Consider the following 18138-nt stretch of genomic DNA (forward strand, 5'->3'; position numbering starts at 1 on the left):
TCTTTCTTTTTCACCAATGTACCCAGCTAGAAACTGATCATTACTGGTTATTTGTTATTGCTTAAAGTGAATATTTCATAATAACGCTGACTTATTTCAGGTTTTTACTGATACGTCTTAAAATAAATACCTTCCAAGAAGACCAAAGGCATAAAGACCATTTGACAGTAGGAATGCCACTTCTCCCAACTGCATTGATCGGACACCCAACTCTAAAGCCTGTGTATACAAAACATGGCTATAGTCAGACATGCAGAATACAAGCATTTAAAAACAACGTGAAAGTATTGAACCATTTGGAATTATCCAGATATCTGTACAATTGTCTTCAGTCTTCACCTGTTTAATATATGGCCTTGCTTTTCTTACATTTTTCAGTTATTTGCTGAAATAATGTTATGCAGGATAAATACTGCATTAAGCTAAAGCTCCACGTAGTGGAAACGTTGCTTTTTGTTGTAGATTTTCAACATTTGTTGTGTTTTTTTAACCAAAGCCAGAAGTGGCTACAGAAGGAATGAGAAGTATAAAGGAAGTGCTTTGGCTCAAAGAAATGCTGCAAAATCTGCAACAAAAAAGCTGAGTTTCTGCAACGTGGGGCTGATTTTCTTCCCTTATTACATACGAGTATAGGGAAAATGCCAGCATTTCCACAGGTATAATTGACATGCCGCGATTTTTAAAAATGCTAAAATTTTTGAAAACGCAACTTTTCCGCAGTGTATTTTTTCTACAATGTGTGGATGGGATTATTTACTTTGCAGGTACTGTAAAACATAGTGTTTTGGGGGTTTTGCAGTGGTGATTCTGCAGCAGCTAAATCACTATGTTTTTACAACATGGAGCATCAGCCTAAGGCTCTGTTCTCACAGAGTAACGCGCTGCTCATTTAGACACATATGCACATGTCAGAGCGCGGCGCTTCAAAACAGATCCCATTGATTTCAATGGGTGCCGGCTTTCACGCGTAACACATTGAATTCAATGGGTTACAAAGCCTCCCATTGATTTCAATGTGTAGCGCACGTAAGCCGGCACCCATTGAAATCAATGGGATCTGTTTTGAAGCGCCGCGCTCTAACACATGTATACATGTCTAAATGAACGTTGCGTTACTCCGTGAGAACGGAGCCTTAATGTGTTTTTTTTTCCTTCCCTGGATAGAGAATCATAAGACTGCCCAATGCCTATTCTACTCTGTTCACAAAAGGGAGAGTAGACAAAATACAGGCTCTGTTCCTTGAGCTCACCTAACCATCTGCAACCACAGTCTCTGAATGTCAGAGATGACTTCTGTTTGTGCTCGGCACTTGGTGTAGGATCCATCCATTTGATGGCAGGAACCTTGTAAGAATAATCTTGTGGGTGACCACCTCCCCTTTGGGCAAACCTGGCATTTTTTTTTGTTTTTGTTTTGTTTTTTGAGAGAGAGCCATTTTAAACAGATTTCACACCAGTACTCTGATGGTGCCAAGAAAATGTAATCCATGTCTTTCTGATTTCCCACAATTTGTAAAACACCAGGAAAAACCTTGGGAAATACAAGAAGTGAAAGACCACTGCTCTTTCAGCAGGTCTTATAAAGACTGTTTAATCTTATAGAAATCCCTGCAGGCTGATCAATAGATATTTTCATGTACTGAATGAAGCACCATAAAACAATGACAAGTGGACCTGGTGATTTTTAATTAAAGTATATTATAAAGTGTATTTTAATGTTGTGGATCACTTAAAAGCTGTTCTTTGGGTTTTGAAAACCTATTTAAGTAAAGTAAATTACAGTATAACTAGAGAAAGACTGAGCGGGGCAGACGTTCCTAGAAATCAATTATAGAAAAGTAAACCTTTTGCATAAACCTAAAGACATAATGAAGCAGTTGTAACAGGTTTTAAATGGGGGCCATGTGCCCTTGTATAAAATGCAGTGGTGGTCAAGCATGTATACAGCTGCCTCATTCATACTTATATGGCTGATGATGATGGCGGAGCTATGAATTGAACGACAGTGCAAATGTTTGGCCATCACTTCATTCACATGAGGAATGGGAATAGGGGACCACGTTTTTGTTATTGACGGAGGTCAGAGCTTCACTAATCAGACATTTGTCATCTATCCTATGGATAAGTGATGTTTAAAACGTAGTACGATATCTTTAATGCCTTGAAAATGGTCAAGGTCACTGAGTAAAGCCTAAGATAGTTTAGACTCTGCTCACACTGGTCAAACTATCAGGGTTTCAGATATTTTGACAACATGACTTGTGCAGTCAGCAACAGTATTAGTGCAAGCAAGACTATTGAATACTGTGACCGAAATCTGACAGTCCACATTATGTGTGGGGAGTGGGGAGTGTCAGAATTCATGTATATCTGTTTATATACAAATCTGTCTTAGCTCTCATGACAGTTTTTTCCCTGTCAAACACTAAAACCCAGTGAAGTTATATACAATACCTCTTTAACCCCTTCCCAACATCCCCTGTAACAAAATGTCAGACGTTACATGTTTAAATATGGCACCTCAGACTGTCATAGACTTGTTTTTAAAACAATTTATTTGCACTTTTGGTCTGGAACCGAAAGTGCTTGTTCATATCTTATTATGAATAGAAATAGTAACATTTCATTTATCATTACCTGTATAACATCACCTTCATCCAGAACAAAGGACAGCTTGGGGTCTTTCTCCACCAGACTTCCATCTTCCAAAATTCCCATAAGGTAAACAGTTACTTGCTGTCCAGGGAGTGGTCTTGAGTCCTCACCACGACCTGGCCTCAGAATTTTCTTTCTTAACAGTGTATCATCTACAATGCAAAATATTTGATATACATGTGTCCTTGCTTAACCTTCTCTCATGGCTCAAGATATCTCAAAATGAGTCGCATGAAATGACTGGCTGTAGCACAAAAATTTTCTTTTGCAAAGCTAGTCATCTCATGCCAGAATAAAGCTACAGGGGTTGTCCAGTTTTGGGAAATAAATGTTGTATAATGGAGAGTAATACCACTTTCAGAGTATACTTTCTATATCAATTTACTTCCAGTGAATGAAAATCAGTCCATGGTCATGTGAGTGGTGCACGGTTCATTACAAGACATGTGTCTGATTACTCTGCTGTGACCGTAACACGTTGTGCACCTGTGTGTCCATCACATGACCATGGACAGTCCATCACATGACCATGGACTGATCTTTCACTGGAAATAATGAATCACAGCAAACAGATATCAAGAAACCACAAGGAATTGATGCAAAGAGTATATTGGGAAATTGTATAACTTTTCATTATGAGCACATTTATTTGCTGACACTGGACAAACCTTTAATAACTCTCAGCCTTCAGTAGGCTCTTTATTAAAGAGGAAGTTAAAAGGGTTAACCAGCTTCTAAAAATTTAAATGAGTGAATAGCATAGCAAGCCTCCACTCTAAACCTATAAAAAATGGAGCTTCTGAAGAATTCATTAATTTCCTATACAATGGCATTAAAGGTGGTGTTCAGGATATCATATTTTATGGCCTATTCTTAGGCTAGACCATAAATGTCCCTGTCTAAGCCTCTCACCTCTACCAGGTTAGTCTTCTCTACATCGAGCTGATGTGATGCAATAACATCGAAACGGCCGTCCTCGGTTGAGAGACTATACCTGGTAATAATCCTAGCATCATTGCAAAACAAAGACCCCTTGGAAGGTCGAGCATGATGTTAAAGGGAGCAGCCTCTATTGGTCTATATCACTGAGATTCTGTCTTCCTAATTACATCAGGGAAGACAGGCTTGCACATTCCAGTGAGCGCCCTCTATTGGTTTGCAACGCTGAGGTACCTGACTTCCTAATTACATCATGGAAGACAGATTTGCAAATTTTTCCCATAATTTATTGGAGTCAACAGCTCGCCCCTAAATGGATAACTACCAAAGAGAACACAAAAACAACACCGAGCAAACCAATGATAGTATAGTATTTTTGTATAGCGATCTAATATATAGACAAAAAAAGGTTAATAGACCAGATGGCCTCTCACCTGCTCCGGTTGTGACAATTGCGTTCACAACCACGTTTAGAGCTTTGCCATAATGGGCTGAAAGAGCAGATGGAGGGGGCAGCACGCCTTATATCCACCGGTAAACCAAAGGAACCCGGGAACGACAATGGAGAAAGAAGAAAGAATATTGGCGGCGCTCACTGATCGAAAACAGGTCCTTTTATTGGAGAACAATAGGCACAACGCTAAAAACACCAAAGCGTTTCGGGCTCCACTTGGATAACTAGGGTGACTTCTGCTGCCTGTACTATACACAGCACTGTTGGCTCTTTGCTCTGTACAATGGCCCAGCGCTGATACTGCTGCTCAGCTCCATTTGAAGTCAATGAGAGCTGAGCTGCAGTAACAGGTGAGGCCCCACTGAACAGATATTTATGGCCTATCCTAAAGATCGTCCCTTTAAGCTAATGTCCTAGAAGGTAGTCAAAGACATGGCATGGATCAGATGAAAGTTTATGTAAGTAAGATGGTATTTTTCATGGATAAATAAACCTGTGATCAGACATCCACAATAGAGATGAGCGAATAGTATTTTGCATAGTTATTGGTGTACTCAGTCGAATACCACGCGGGAAAAATTTGAATCCCCTCCCACCTTCCCTGGCGCTTTTTTTTTACAACAATAACTATGCAGGGGAGGTATTCGATCGAATATACTCGCTCATTTCTAATCCACAATAGTCTTTTTACTTTTTGAAGTTACTGTAATAGTCCTTGTGTGGTTCTTTTAATTTTAGTATAAATTTTGTGAGCAGATTTCTTGTGACTTAGTCAATGGGAAATCTCTAACCCAACAGTCTTTTTTCTTTTCTTTTTTTTTCTTATAGACTTTTTATGTGTGTGACATTGCAGGTGCCTTGTGGTCATACAGTGCTTTGATTGGACTATACGTGTTTACTCGGAATGTGATTGGTAATGGAAGCAAAAGATCTGGCTTTCATTAGAAAATATAAGTGTGGAATACTGTGACCTACTTAAAGTTTCATAAAGGCTCGTGTTACTTTGCTGACATAGGGACCTTGGGAAATTACAACATCAGGGCTCTTGCTCAGTACAGCACATGAGCCAAATCCTAAGAACTTCTGCACAGTGTGTTACTACAGAATGTCCTCAAAACAGAACAGGGTATTCTTCCTTAGAAATTACAGTCATCAATGGGATTTTATGGTGGGTAATCTCTTTACAATTGTGAAAAGAAATTAAATGGTTGTAAACAATTCATTGATGAAAGGCTAAATTACCGTATATGAGACTGTCAGCAGGCCAGCAAGAGAAAGACATCCAGGTGCTTTCCTTCTGAACAGAGAAGAAATTGCCAGATTCTATAAGCCCAAATTACCCCGGCTGTAAACATGAGGCTGATTTATTAAGATTGGCGTGTGGTATGTCTGTGTAAATCAAATGCTCTGGCATGAAATACGACAAATCTATTAAGAGGGGCATGTTGATATGTCTGCGCACTAGAAAGTAAAATCTAAGGCAACTAGGTGTTATTTACACTGGGTGAAATAATGGAAAATATATAATATGTCAAATATATCAAAATTATTATTATAAAAAAATATATAAAAATATGTGAGGCCACAAAGGTAGCAACCGTCCCCCAAACTTTTTATGAAAGTGATCAAGAAGCAAAAATGAGTATATTATTTCCTGAAAATTCTAATAAACTGAAATTAGAAAAATAAATTGTACATTATTGTATAATAAGGGGCCATTTAAAACAAACCAACAAAAAAATACCTAGTGGCATTTTTCATTGATACCATGTGTGTTACAATATTATCCTTTAGAAACTTTGCCTGTGTGGAAGAATAGCATCATCCATGCTGCGCCCAACAAACCTGTATGGCAGCATATGAAAGCAGTACAGGTCTGCAGTGTCGCACGTGCTCTGTGAACATAACTGCATGAAGGTTTAGTGTGAGATGCAGAAAATTCTAAGCTAAATATCAATTAAAGAAAATGTTACTGTGAGTAAATGATCATACACTGGTGCAAATAATATGTGTGTGTTAATGTGTTTGTTTTTGCAATATACATGTATGTGCAGAATCGTAGCACAAATGCAGAAGTTTCTCAATGATCTCAATACAATTGTATCATTACAGGACCAGAGTTTCAAGGGCAACAAGTAATCATTAGAGATGAGCGAACAGTGAAATATTCGATATTCGTTTCAAATAGCCCCTCAATATTCGACTATTCGAACGAATATCAAACCCCATTATGGTCTATGGGGAAAAATGCTTCGTTTCAGGGGAAGCCACACTTCGACTCAAGAGAGTCACTAAGTCCACTATGACACCCTAGGAAATGATGCCAACACCCTGGAATGCAACTGGGACAGCAGGGGAAGCATGTCTGGGGGCATCTAACATGCCCAAGTACCTGTATTACACCACTATCTCGTCAGGATCACTCTTAGCTTGCGATATACTGGAGCTGACTTTTTCCCATAGGAATGCATTGACCAGCGTTGATTGGCCGAATGCCATAAAGAGTACAGCATTCGGCCAATCAATGCTGGTTCTGCTGTAGGAGGCGGAGTCTAAGATCGGTCCACAGCAGTCTCCATTCTGGTCCAATCTCAGATGTAGCAGTGTTGAGCGCACAGCTCTACTACACCGGAGATGTAGCAGACCTGGCCGTGCGCTGAGCTCTGCTACACCCGAGATGTAGCAGAGCTGCATGTGCACTGAGCTCTACTACATCCAGAGATGTAGCAGAGCTGCGTGTGCGCTGAGCTCTGCTACACTTGAGGTGTAGAACAGCTGAGTGTGCACTGAGCTCTGCTACATCCGAGATGTAGCAAAGCTGAGTATGCGCTGAGCTCTGCTACACCAGAGATGTAGCAGAGCTGGCCATGCACTGAGCTCTGATACACCAGAGATGAATCTCTGGTGTAGCAGAGCTCAGCGCACACTCAGCTCTGCTACATCTCTGGATGTAGCAGAGCTCAGCACACACTCAGCTCTGCTATATCTCTGGATGTAGCAGAGCTCAGTGCACACTCAGCACTGCTACATCTCTGGTGTAGCAGAGCTCAGTGCACACTCAGCACTGCTACATCTCTGGTGTAGCAGAGCTGTGCGCTCAACACTGCTACATCTGAGATTGGACCAGAATGGAGACAGCTGTGGACCGATCTTAGACTCTGCCTCCTCCGGCAGAACCAGCGTTGATTGGCCAAATGCTGTACTCTGTATGGTATTCGGCCAATCAACGCTGATCAATGTATTCCTATGGGAAAAAGTCAGCTCCCGTATATCGCAAGCTGACAGGGATCCCGATGAGATAGAGCCCCAAAGAGCTGTTTCAGTAACATTCCCACCTAAATAAAGGTAATCCCTAGCTAACCCTGCCAGTACATCTATCCCTGTCTCACAATCACATAGTTCACAGTCTCATATGACCCGGATATTAAATCCACTATTCGTATAAATTGGAGGTCACCTGATTTCGGCAGCCAATGGGTTTTTAATTTTTTTTTCAATGCCTCCGTTGTCGTAGTTCCTGTCCCACCTCCCCTGCGCAGTTATTGGTGCAAAAAAGCGCCAGGGAAGGTGGGAGGGGATACAAATTTTTAGTGCGTTTGCCTCGTGGTTTTTGATTGTAATCGAATACCTCAAACGGCCTGATATTCAATCAAATATCAATTCGATCGAATGCTGTTCGCTCATCTCTAATAATCATTATTATTTGCCAACATACTTAGGTTAATAGTAATATTCAGAAATGTCAAACCATTTCTTCCCCAGTCTAAGACTACTATCTACTAACAATTACTGTTGCAGCCATAAAATTAAAGCCAAATATTGTGTAGGTCCTCATCATGCACCAAAACAGCCAGGGCAGATTAAAGGTACAAAGGGCTCTGGGCTGTTCAGAAAGCATGGGCGCCCTCCAATTCACATCAAAGATTCCTGTGACAGAATAAAGTCCCTCCATGTAGTATAATGTCCCATAATGGCCTCCACACAATATAATGTCCCATAATGGCCTCCACACAGTATAATGTCCCATAGTGTCCCAATCACACAATATTATGTCCCATAGTGGCCTCCACAAAGCATCATGATCCACAGCTACCTTCTAAGTAGTATTATGTCCTATAGTGGCCCCCACACCCAGAATAGTGTCCCATAATGGCCCCTCCACGTAGAATAATGTCCCAGAGTGACCCCAACACTAATGAAGTTAAAAAAAAAACAACACATACTACTAATGTACCAAAAAAATTGTTGTTTGGCCATACCCGAAATGTTTTGGGCTTGTCACCAATGAAATGCTATTATACGCTGGGGTCACTGGGGTCATAATGCATCTATAAGTTATAACTTTGGTGTGACCCAGGAGGCTCGAAGAGGATGGGGACACATGCTAGAGCCCAGGGGAAGTGTTTATTATGTTTTCTCTGAGGAGACCATAGAACCATGATGGCGAACCTATGCCACGGGTGCCAGAAGTGGCATTCAGAGCCCTCTCTGTGGGCACCCATCTGTGGAACAGATTATACTGTGTGGTGGCCACTGTGGAGCAGATTGTACTGTGTGGAGGCCACTGTGGAGCAGATTGTACTGTGTGGTGGCCACTGTGGAGCAGATTGTACTGTGTGGGGGCCACTGTGGAGCAGATTGTACTGTGTGGAGGCCACTGTGGAGCAGATTGGATTAAGAGTGGACCCTTTACCATTTATATCACACAGTATCTGTTTTATAGCAGACAGGTCATAATAACATTGCACGGTCACTATAAAACAGATCTCTACTATGTAAATAGTGAACATTAATTGTTCAAAATTACACCAAATGCAGTACAAAGTTGTTTGTATAATTGAAAGCTCTGTAAAGCCCATTCACACAACTGTATTTTTCAGGTCCATAATTGTCCGCACTTGTGGATCCGCACAGTATTAAGGTTAAATTGCCGTGTTGGTACATTATGATAATTTTGTGGGTTTTGGATTGCAGTTTGGGCACTCAGTCTCTAAAAGGTTCTCCATCACTGCCATAGAGTATAATAGAAGTCATGGTTTGGATGTGTTTGATCTCAGCAAAACAAAAGTGAGAAAAACTTGCAAATATTGAGGATTGCCCAACAAATACCTTCAGTAGACTACCATGCCCCACAACAGAATATGCTGATACAGTTGATTATGGAGTTAGGATTATAATGGGGAAAAAAATGAAATTATTTGCTGCTGGGCCCGGTTTCACCTCGGGCCCTGGGCAACCACACCCTTATTTTTAATCTGCCCCTGAAAACAGCCTGATCCATCAGGGCATGTACTCCAAAAGACCTCTGAAGGTGTCCTGTGGTATCTGGCACCAAGCCAGTAACAGCAGATAATGTAAATCCTATAAATTGCAGGGTGGGGCCTGCGAGTCTGACATGCATCAATGATTCTTCAGCTCCCATAACCCTGTTACCAGTTCACCAGTTGTCCTTCCTCATTTCACTTTTGATAGGTATTAATCCCTGCATACTGGGAACACCCCACAAGATGGACTGTTTAGGACATGCACTGAGACATCACAGTTTGGCCCTTGCCAAAGTTGTATCGTTCTTAACCTTCCTCATTCCGAGACATCTTCCGAAGAACTGACTGTTCACTATTCTAAATATTCCACCACTTGACAGATGCCACTGTCACATTGTCAGAAGATAATAAATGTTTATATTGCTTTATTTTTTACATAAATATTTTTTTTTAATATACAGTATATCAGCATTTACTATTTTTATTATGATATTGTGACAGTGGCACCTGTCAAGTGCCACACACACACTATATATATATATATATATATATATATATATATATATATATATACCGTATTTTTCGGACTATAAGACGCACTTTTTTTCCCCCAAATTTGGGGGGAAAAGAAGGGTGCGTCTTATAGTCTGAATGTGGCGCCTGGCACCCGCTGTACTAGAGAGGCGGAAGCCGGAAAGGGATAGACGCCGGGGCCTGAGACATCGCTGCGCTCCTCTGCCCTGCCTGAAGCCAGCAGCGGGAGGAGTGATGCTATTCCGCTCCTCCGTCCCCCCGCCGCTGGCTTCATTCAGGGCAGGGCAGTGATGTCTTAGGCACCGGCGTCTGTGATGGCTTCTATCCCTCCCCGGCATCCGCCTCTCTAGTACAGCGGATGCCGGGTCAGTATCGGTGGCCCCTTCTCCCCCGGGACCGGTCCCCACCGGCCCCGTACCTGTAGAGTTGCAGGCCGGCTCCTGCGCGGCGATATCGCAGGAGCCGACCTGTTCGGGTGACAGCCGGGAGCCTAATGAGGCTCCGAGGCCTGTCACTGCTGTATTAGTATTGCGGCTGGTCTCTATGACCAGCCGTAATACTCATAGACAGAATGTCCCATAGATGGCAATACAGTTGTATTGCCGTCTATGGGACTTGCGATCAAGTGACCGCAGGTTCAAGCCCCCGGGGGGGGAATAAAATAGTAAAAAAAAAAAAAAAGCTTTAAAAATATAAATAAAAGTTCTAAATCACCTCCTGTCCCTAGAAATTTTTTTATATATATATATATATATATATATATATATATATATATATCATAAACCACCGGGTTTTTTTTCAATAAAAGGTGATCTAAGCAATAGATATTCCCCAAAATGGTATAACTAAAAAGTACAGCTGGCCCCACAAAAAAAAAACACTCTATGCATCCCCGTACAGCTGCAGGGTCACCTGTCAATGTGGCCTTGCAGCTGTTGCAAAAACTACAACTCCCATATATTAAATAATTTACCATTTTTTGCTTCAAAATTTTTTTTCCCTATTTTCCTCCTCTAAAACCTAGGTGCGTCTTATAGTCCGAAAAATACGATATATATGCGCACACATGTATACATTTGTATCTAGATGTTATAATTTTAGCCATTGGGAACTTTACTCTTTGTCTAAGCATTCTAAAACATACGAGGATGTGCAGGGTCCTGAACATTTCTGATATGGCAGCTCCATCTTTAAGACTAATCTTTTTGCTTTTACATGCTTGTGGTTGAGACATCACTTTCATCTTTAACTTTTTGCAATCTAGTTCAACTGGTCTTAACTTCCCTTAATGTGTAAAACTGTTTTGCTTCTTTGTATGTATATTTAAGTATTTTATTTTTTACCGGTGGCCTTTGTGCGAGAAACCAATATCTACACTAGTAAGTAATTTCAAACAAGTTGGGCTGTTTACGTCCCACCACATTCATGTTCAGCCCACATTTTAAAGTGTTGTGAGAGTGAAAAAAAAAAAAAAAGATATATATTAAATGGCATTTTCCCAAAAATTGCACCTTTGCGGCATAGGACTAATGATAACTTCCCCAATAAATGTATTACGTTCATTACAAGAGTTTTAAATGATTATCAATTAAGAACCTGTAATGTATGGTACTTACAGACTATGTACAATAACATAATGTATACTGTATAACAAAAACACCAAATAAAATTGTATCATACCTGTAATATCTATCCACTGGTCTGAGGTAAAAATATGTTTGAAGCTGTAACCTCTACCTCCCAGGACATCTTCCACTGCTTGAAAGAACTGCAGTTCTTCCTCTTGGGGTGCATTGTCCTCAATGGTGATAGGGGGTAAAAGAAATTTGACTTGTTTTCCAAAACTAGGTGTCCTTTGCAGAAGCCTTTCTGTTTCCCTGTATTCTTCTGGCTGTGGTTCTGTCTCTTGCACACATACAATAGGAATCTTATCAATGTTTATGTTGTCTTCTAGTTCAAGTGATGTATCCCACATGGTTTCATGTTCCAGAGGATCTGGGATCTTCCCAGTCTGGGGAATTCCTTGTGGCATCACCTCTTTTACTTACTCTGTCAAAGAGATTTATGTTACTAACCAAATAGTGATATGACGGTTTATATCTTCCTTCTTCAGCTGTCACATCATCTTTTGGTTTTGCCTTACTATCTGATGAGGGTTTCAATATATATTTAAAAAGAGAAGGAAACACAAGCTCGGAAGGCAAGCTGTCTTCAACCTGAACCCTGAGTCTTCTAAATGTCTGTAATTCAATTACTGCTATTAACTGAATGATTAACATAAGCCTCTCTTCCCTCTCATTCTGTCTATTTACATTCGCGTAAGGATCTTAAGTCTGTTGACTGAGGGCACACATGAAGCCTTCCTGACATTTGTACAGAAAACCAGTTGTTCTCTGGAGTCCATATCCCTGAGCAAACTGACAAATTGGGCATTTTATTGGGCAACTTACATAAAACCATGTGTGGTATTTGTTTCATGATATGGGATCCATGTCTGGGCTAACTTAAAACCAGGCGAAATAATGGAAAATTTTTATTGTGTTTTTATTGAAATGTTTTTTCTTTGTAATGTACGACATACACAGTATACACAGTAAGTTAGTCTAATTGGCACAGAGAGCTGAAGATAATCCATGTCATACACGTGTGATGGAAAGCTGGACTGGAATATCTCAGGAGAACATTTCCATGGAAAAAATGATATGGATATACAACATTATAAAACTGAACCATGACTGTGTTGATACATTCTAGAAATTAAATAGTTACTTCAGCTGTTCTACTATACATAGAGAACATATCCTAAATAATGTAATGGACCTGTTAAATATGGAATTAGCTATAGTAACCACTTATCAGGTCACAAGAATTTAAGAGGAGTCTATCGCCTCCTCCAAGCTTGTTCAGCTATGAACACAGAATTAGAGAGTATATTACAGGGATAAATAATATACAGTGTTTCCCCGAAAATAAGACAATGTCTAATATTAAATTTTGTTCCTAAAGATATGCTATGTCTTATTTTCAGGGGATGTCTTATTTTATTTTTGTGTGCTGCTGCCGCCACTGCGCTGCGCTGAGATGTGCTTGTTGCGCAAAGACTGTATGAAGAAAAACATGCCGCTGCTGTGATGCCGTACGTTGTATCCACTGTTCCAGCTGCTGTGGGATACGCTGGGAGAGTGGACCCCTGCTGCATACAATGCTTAGTGTATGCTGTGAGAGAGTGAAGGGTGTGGACTGGGAAGACAGGTATGTCCCAGCCAGGCAGCTAAAGAGTGTTTGGTAAAGACCCACACCAAGGAGGTCAGCTGGGTAATCAAGGCTGATAATAGTCTGTGTGTGAGGACTAGGAGTGTGGCATCACACTGCCAGAGCTGACCTGTCCAGACCAAATCTACAGAGCAGGTACTGTGCCACCCGTTGTTGTTGTTGCCAAGGTGGGAGCCTGGTAGCCAGGCTTCTGTATAGTCAGGGAACAGTTTTCCTATGTTTAGTGAGTTCTCAGCCGAGAAGGCTTTTGTTTTGTTTATTGTGTGCCTTTGAAAAGGCAGTGTATGCACTACAAGTGAATAAAGCCTGAACTTGTGTGCAACCCAGTGTCTGTGTCCCTGTTTCCTGCACTGCTACAAGCATCTACTTGAGCGATTCCCCACAATGCACAGCGAGCATCTCCCAGCTCATCCTACAGCAGCAGGAACAGTGGATACAACGTATCAAAGCGGCCTCAGCAGCCAGCATATGTTTTTCTTCATGCAATCTTTGCGCAGAAAGATTATTATTATTGGGGGATGTCTTACTTTCGGGGGGTGCCTTATATTAGGCAATTCAACAAAACCTCTGTTATGTCTTACTTTCAGGGGATGACTTATTTTCGTAGAAACAGGTTACCTTCATTATATATGTCACTTTTGTAGTTTAGGAGGAAACCAGCTTTGAAGTCTTATGTAAATGAGGAAGTTGATGCCCTGAGGATGGGCCCTTCTCTGTAGGGGGCCACCATCTCTGACACCAGAACCTCCTGTATGATGAAGCTGCACAGATTGCCCACCACAGGTTTTCCATAGAGGGTGCAGAAACTCCTATCACAGTTACTGCTGATGATTATACAGGCTCCTCTCACACAGTTATAATGAAGGAGGTGGAAGTTTAGCCTCTCTGGTACTAGTGGTAGCTGCCCATGTGATTCTGTGCCAAAGCATCATGGGATTCATAGCAGAACACAGAGAATAGGAAGTTTAAAAATGTTCCAAGATAGTGACTGATAAACAGCAGATATAAGGCTGGACTGCAGAGTTTGATAGATAGGACTGCTTTTTTAAGCATGTAACTTATCTCATATTGTCACCTCCAATATGAGATACCATTACATTCTGTTTATATAATGCAACATCAGTCTGCAATCACCAAGAACATTATTGCTATTTCCTACTGAATGTAAAAATACATGAAAATGAGACTCTTGGTGTATATCTTGATCAAACTGTATACATTTTCATGTATTCCTGGATACAGTAAGAATTATTAGTAATGCTCCTGGTGCTAGAATCCTTTTGCAACTTTTCCTGTTCACATTTCTATTTCAGCCATTGCAACATGCACCTGCATTACTTGCTCACATTGTTTGGCAGTCCTGACCATTTCTATGTGTTGTTTGCATCCTCTCTATATAAACTACATTTAGTAAGGTGTGAAATATTGTTAAGATTTTTAAAGACCATAAATAAAGATATTTTTTAAAAGTCATGGTTAAAACATATTGTTTCATTTTGCAACTATTTTTGTTTAAATAGATAGACTCTTTGTTCACATGTGTCATATTAATACAACAAGCCATACTTCAATACTATCATTGCATGCTAAGGTCCTTACTCCGTATTTGAATAGTGTTTTTTTCAGCAACGGCGTATAGTTGGGGGAGGGGGCATTAATCTGACTTGTCCCCGCTACTATAAATGACTACAGGATTTGGGATTAGGCATTTGAACGTTAGAAACATCCTAATCTGTCAGGTCTAGACAAGTATATAAACTTGGCTGGTCTTTGGAAGCAAGCATAAAATGCATATACTGTCGTGTACTAATTAAATTGTCAGTAAAAACCAAACCTTCTTCATAGTAGGTGAGGACAATTTAGGATTTTATTTAGCATTTATTATCACCAGTTCATGTTATGCAGTTTGTTTACAAATATATATTAGTATGTCACGGAATTTATATCCGCTTTTGATTAATTTTTAATTAAGCCTTTAAGTACTACTCCTATTGTGACCTTAATGACAAGAATATATTTGTTATGTCCCAGTTACCTTCCAAAAGATATAATTTTTTTTTTCTGTTGCTGTAGCTATATGAGGGCTTGCTTTTTGCATGTGCCATTGGCAGGATTATAGGCTACAAAGAGCTTATTGATTAATTCTTTCGGAGGGGAATGGGGAAAAAAACATTTTGCCATATTTTTTTCTGCATTATAAATTTTGTGTTGCTCACCTTTCAGTATAAAAACATATTACCTTTACTCTATAGGTCAGTATCATTATGGAGATAACCAATATGTATACAGTTTTATCATAGTCTTAAGTGAACTTCATCAGATTTGTTTTTCAAGTACTTGTGAAGTTCAACCCCATTTGGTTTGGACTGAAATGTGTGTTTTTTGTTTTTTTTTTAAATAATTGAAATATTTTAAAACTTTTTATAAACTTTTTTTTACATTTTATTTACACCACCTACTAGTGAGTTTGATCACTAGTATAAAACACTGCAGTACATGTGTGCTGTAGTGTATTATGCCTGTGACATGAATGCTGTAAGGCAACCTATTAGGCCCTGCTTCTGGGAAGGACTAATAGGTGTTTCAAGGAAGCTAGGCAGATTGAGTTTTAAGCAATTTGGTCACCTGAAGCACTTAGGAGTATGTTGTCACACTGCCAAGGACAAAAAAGCATCCATAATTATTGCTGTCCATCGATCAGGGAAGGGTTATAAAACTCTTTCATAACATTTGACAAAAAACATACCCAGCATATCAATACAAACAACTCTAGCCAACTGTCAAGTGCGGTAGTGAAGGGGTGAAAATTTGGGCTTGTATTGTCACCAAATTACCTTGCAGTCATTGAGTTGACCATGAACTTCTCTGTATACCAAAGTATTCTATGCTCAAAATGTGAGGCTATCTATCCAACAGCTAACGCTTGGTCAGAACAGTGGTCTCAAGCACACCACCAAATTGACAAAAGAATGCCTGAAAACAGAAGAATCAAGGTATTGCAATGGCCCAGTCTTATCCAGACTAATCTAATTGAAAAATGCTGTGATGGGACCTTAAGAGATCTGTGGATAAATGAATGCCCACAAACCTCAATGAGCCAAATCAACGTCGTAAAGAAGATTTGGCCAAAATTCCTCCGAAAAGTTGTAAGAGACTGATGAAGTCTTACAGAAAACAATAACCTCAAGTTATTGGCTAATAGACATGGTTCTACAAGCTACTGATTCATGGGGTTGAATTAGTTTTTCACAGATGGCTTTTCCATTTTCCATTAACTAAGACCCTCTGAAGTTCAAAGATGATGTACTTTGTCTGTCTGTGCATCGCTTTCACATATGTGGGTGCCATAAACAGAAGAAAATAAATAGTGTAGAACAGATGTGTGTTACTGTGTATCATCAGTAATTTATCCCACCAGTTTAGTTATATACCATGGGGCAGATTTACCAAGCTAAATGCCTCATTATTCTGATGCACAGAGAGGTGAATGGAAGCTGGGCTATACGGTTACTACAGCTTCACAGTTACAGAAACACCTTAAGTTCAGTAAATATGCCATGTTGTTTCTGTGGACACAGACAAAAGTGGAGAAAAACTGGAATATAATTTTGTGCACTGCTGAGGTGGTGGATTTAATGCTCATATATACTGGTAGTGCGTTTCTACGCTCAACTGGCGTCTTCATCAGGCCAACCAAAGGAAGAAGTAGTAATGATTGTATGCCGTTTCTGTAGTTCCCACTCACCTTTATGAGAGTTATGGGAACAGCATAGAGCAGCACTACTCGACTGTATCCATAAGTCTTGCCCTAAGAATAACCTTTTACAGAAAGGACTATGGTTACAGAACATTATATCATATGTAAAAAGCTTTACAAAGTAATATGTGTAGTTGTAACTATGCGACTTGAAATGGATTATCTATGGGGAAACATGGCCTTTCTTTGTAGAAATACGAAGCTGTACTTATAGTTGTGTGTGTTTATGAGCATACAAGTCATGCTTTTCTCACTCATGGATTATGTAGTAAATGTATGTCTTGTTATACATATAAGATTAGAGATAACCTTTATCACACATCACATTATTTGCACTAGATGTCAAGTGGAAGACAGTTATGAAAGAGGATTTATAGAGCAACAAATGATATCTCCGTTTGTTAGACAATGTAACGGGATATAAGACATATTCCTCACGACTATCATGTCTGCCGTGTAAATCTGCCATATTAGCTATCAGATTTTTAAACTGAAACTGAAATCAAATCCCAAAAAGTTGTAGCTAAATGTCAAATATGCAAATATCATTTATACAGAGGCAGGAAAAAATAAGTGAACCATTTGGAAGCGTCTGTATTTTGCACTACATGTCCATTGTTATCCAAATCACAGTACTAGGTAAATGTTATCTAAGTTAATTAAAAACACAACTACAGTTTTATTGTTCATGTTTTTTATTGAACACATTGATGGTATGTTAACACTGGGGTTGGCCTATCTGTTGTTCAGGTGGACCACTGTAAAAGCAGTTATACAAAGAGCTCAGTAGACCCCTTTGGCTATAATGGGTCTGTTGGGTGACTGTTGTTTTAACATTGAAACCGGCAGAGGAAAAAGTTGGCCATGAAGAATTTATTTGTCCAACAATTACAGGGATAACAGACCGTAGTGCAGGTAGAAAAAAAGGATATAAAGCTCTATGTTACTAAAAGAGTTTCCTGGCAAAAACGTGTTTCATTTATGGAGTTGAGACTGGAGGTGCAGCATTCAAGAGTGCTTTGCCCATTAAATAAGACCGGCCGTATTTGAGCATTTATCTGGACCAAAAAAAAAACCCCTTCCCCTCCACCAAACCCCTTGTGTGTGATCTTCACATAAATACTGACCAAGTTACCTTTGAATGGGTGGGGTCGGCCACAGCTTTATTACATATATATGGCATATGTGTATATATATATATATATATATATATATATATATATATATATATCTGACATAAGCAGTAACCCTGTTCCCCTCCT

The 18138-nt window shown here is 39.8% G+C and overlaps 1 protein-coding gene across 1 annotated transcript in view; it reads right to left on the reverse strand.

Moving 5' to 3' along the window:
- LOC142202942 (peptidyl-prolyl cis-trans isomerase FKBP8-like) overlaps window positions 1-12073 on the reverse strand; it is a 29927-nt gene extending 17854 nt beyond the window's left edge. The window contains exons 1-3 of the mRNA XM_075273332.1: window positions 11527-12073; window positions 2638-2807; window positions 131-219 (exon numbers count right to left, since the gene is read on the reverse strand). Coding sequence (XP_075129433.1) covers window positions 131-219; window positions 2638-2807; window positions 11527-11878 — 611 coding nt within the window. The 5' untranslated portion in view covers window positions 11879-12073. The remainder of the gene's footprint in view (window positions 1-130; window positions 220-2637; window positions 2808-11526) is intronic.
- Window positions 12074-18138: the final 6065 nt, after the last annotated feature.

This window comes from Leptodactylus fuscus, chromosome 5 (assembly GCF_031893055.1).
Source record: "Leptodactylus fuscus isolate aLepFus1 chromosome 5, aLepFus1.hap2, whole genome shotgun sequence".
NCBI classification, from domain to species: Eukaryota; Metazoa; Chordata; class Amphibia; order Anura; family Leptodactylidae; genus Leptodactylus; species Leptodactylus fuscus.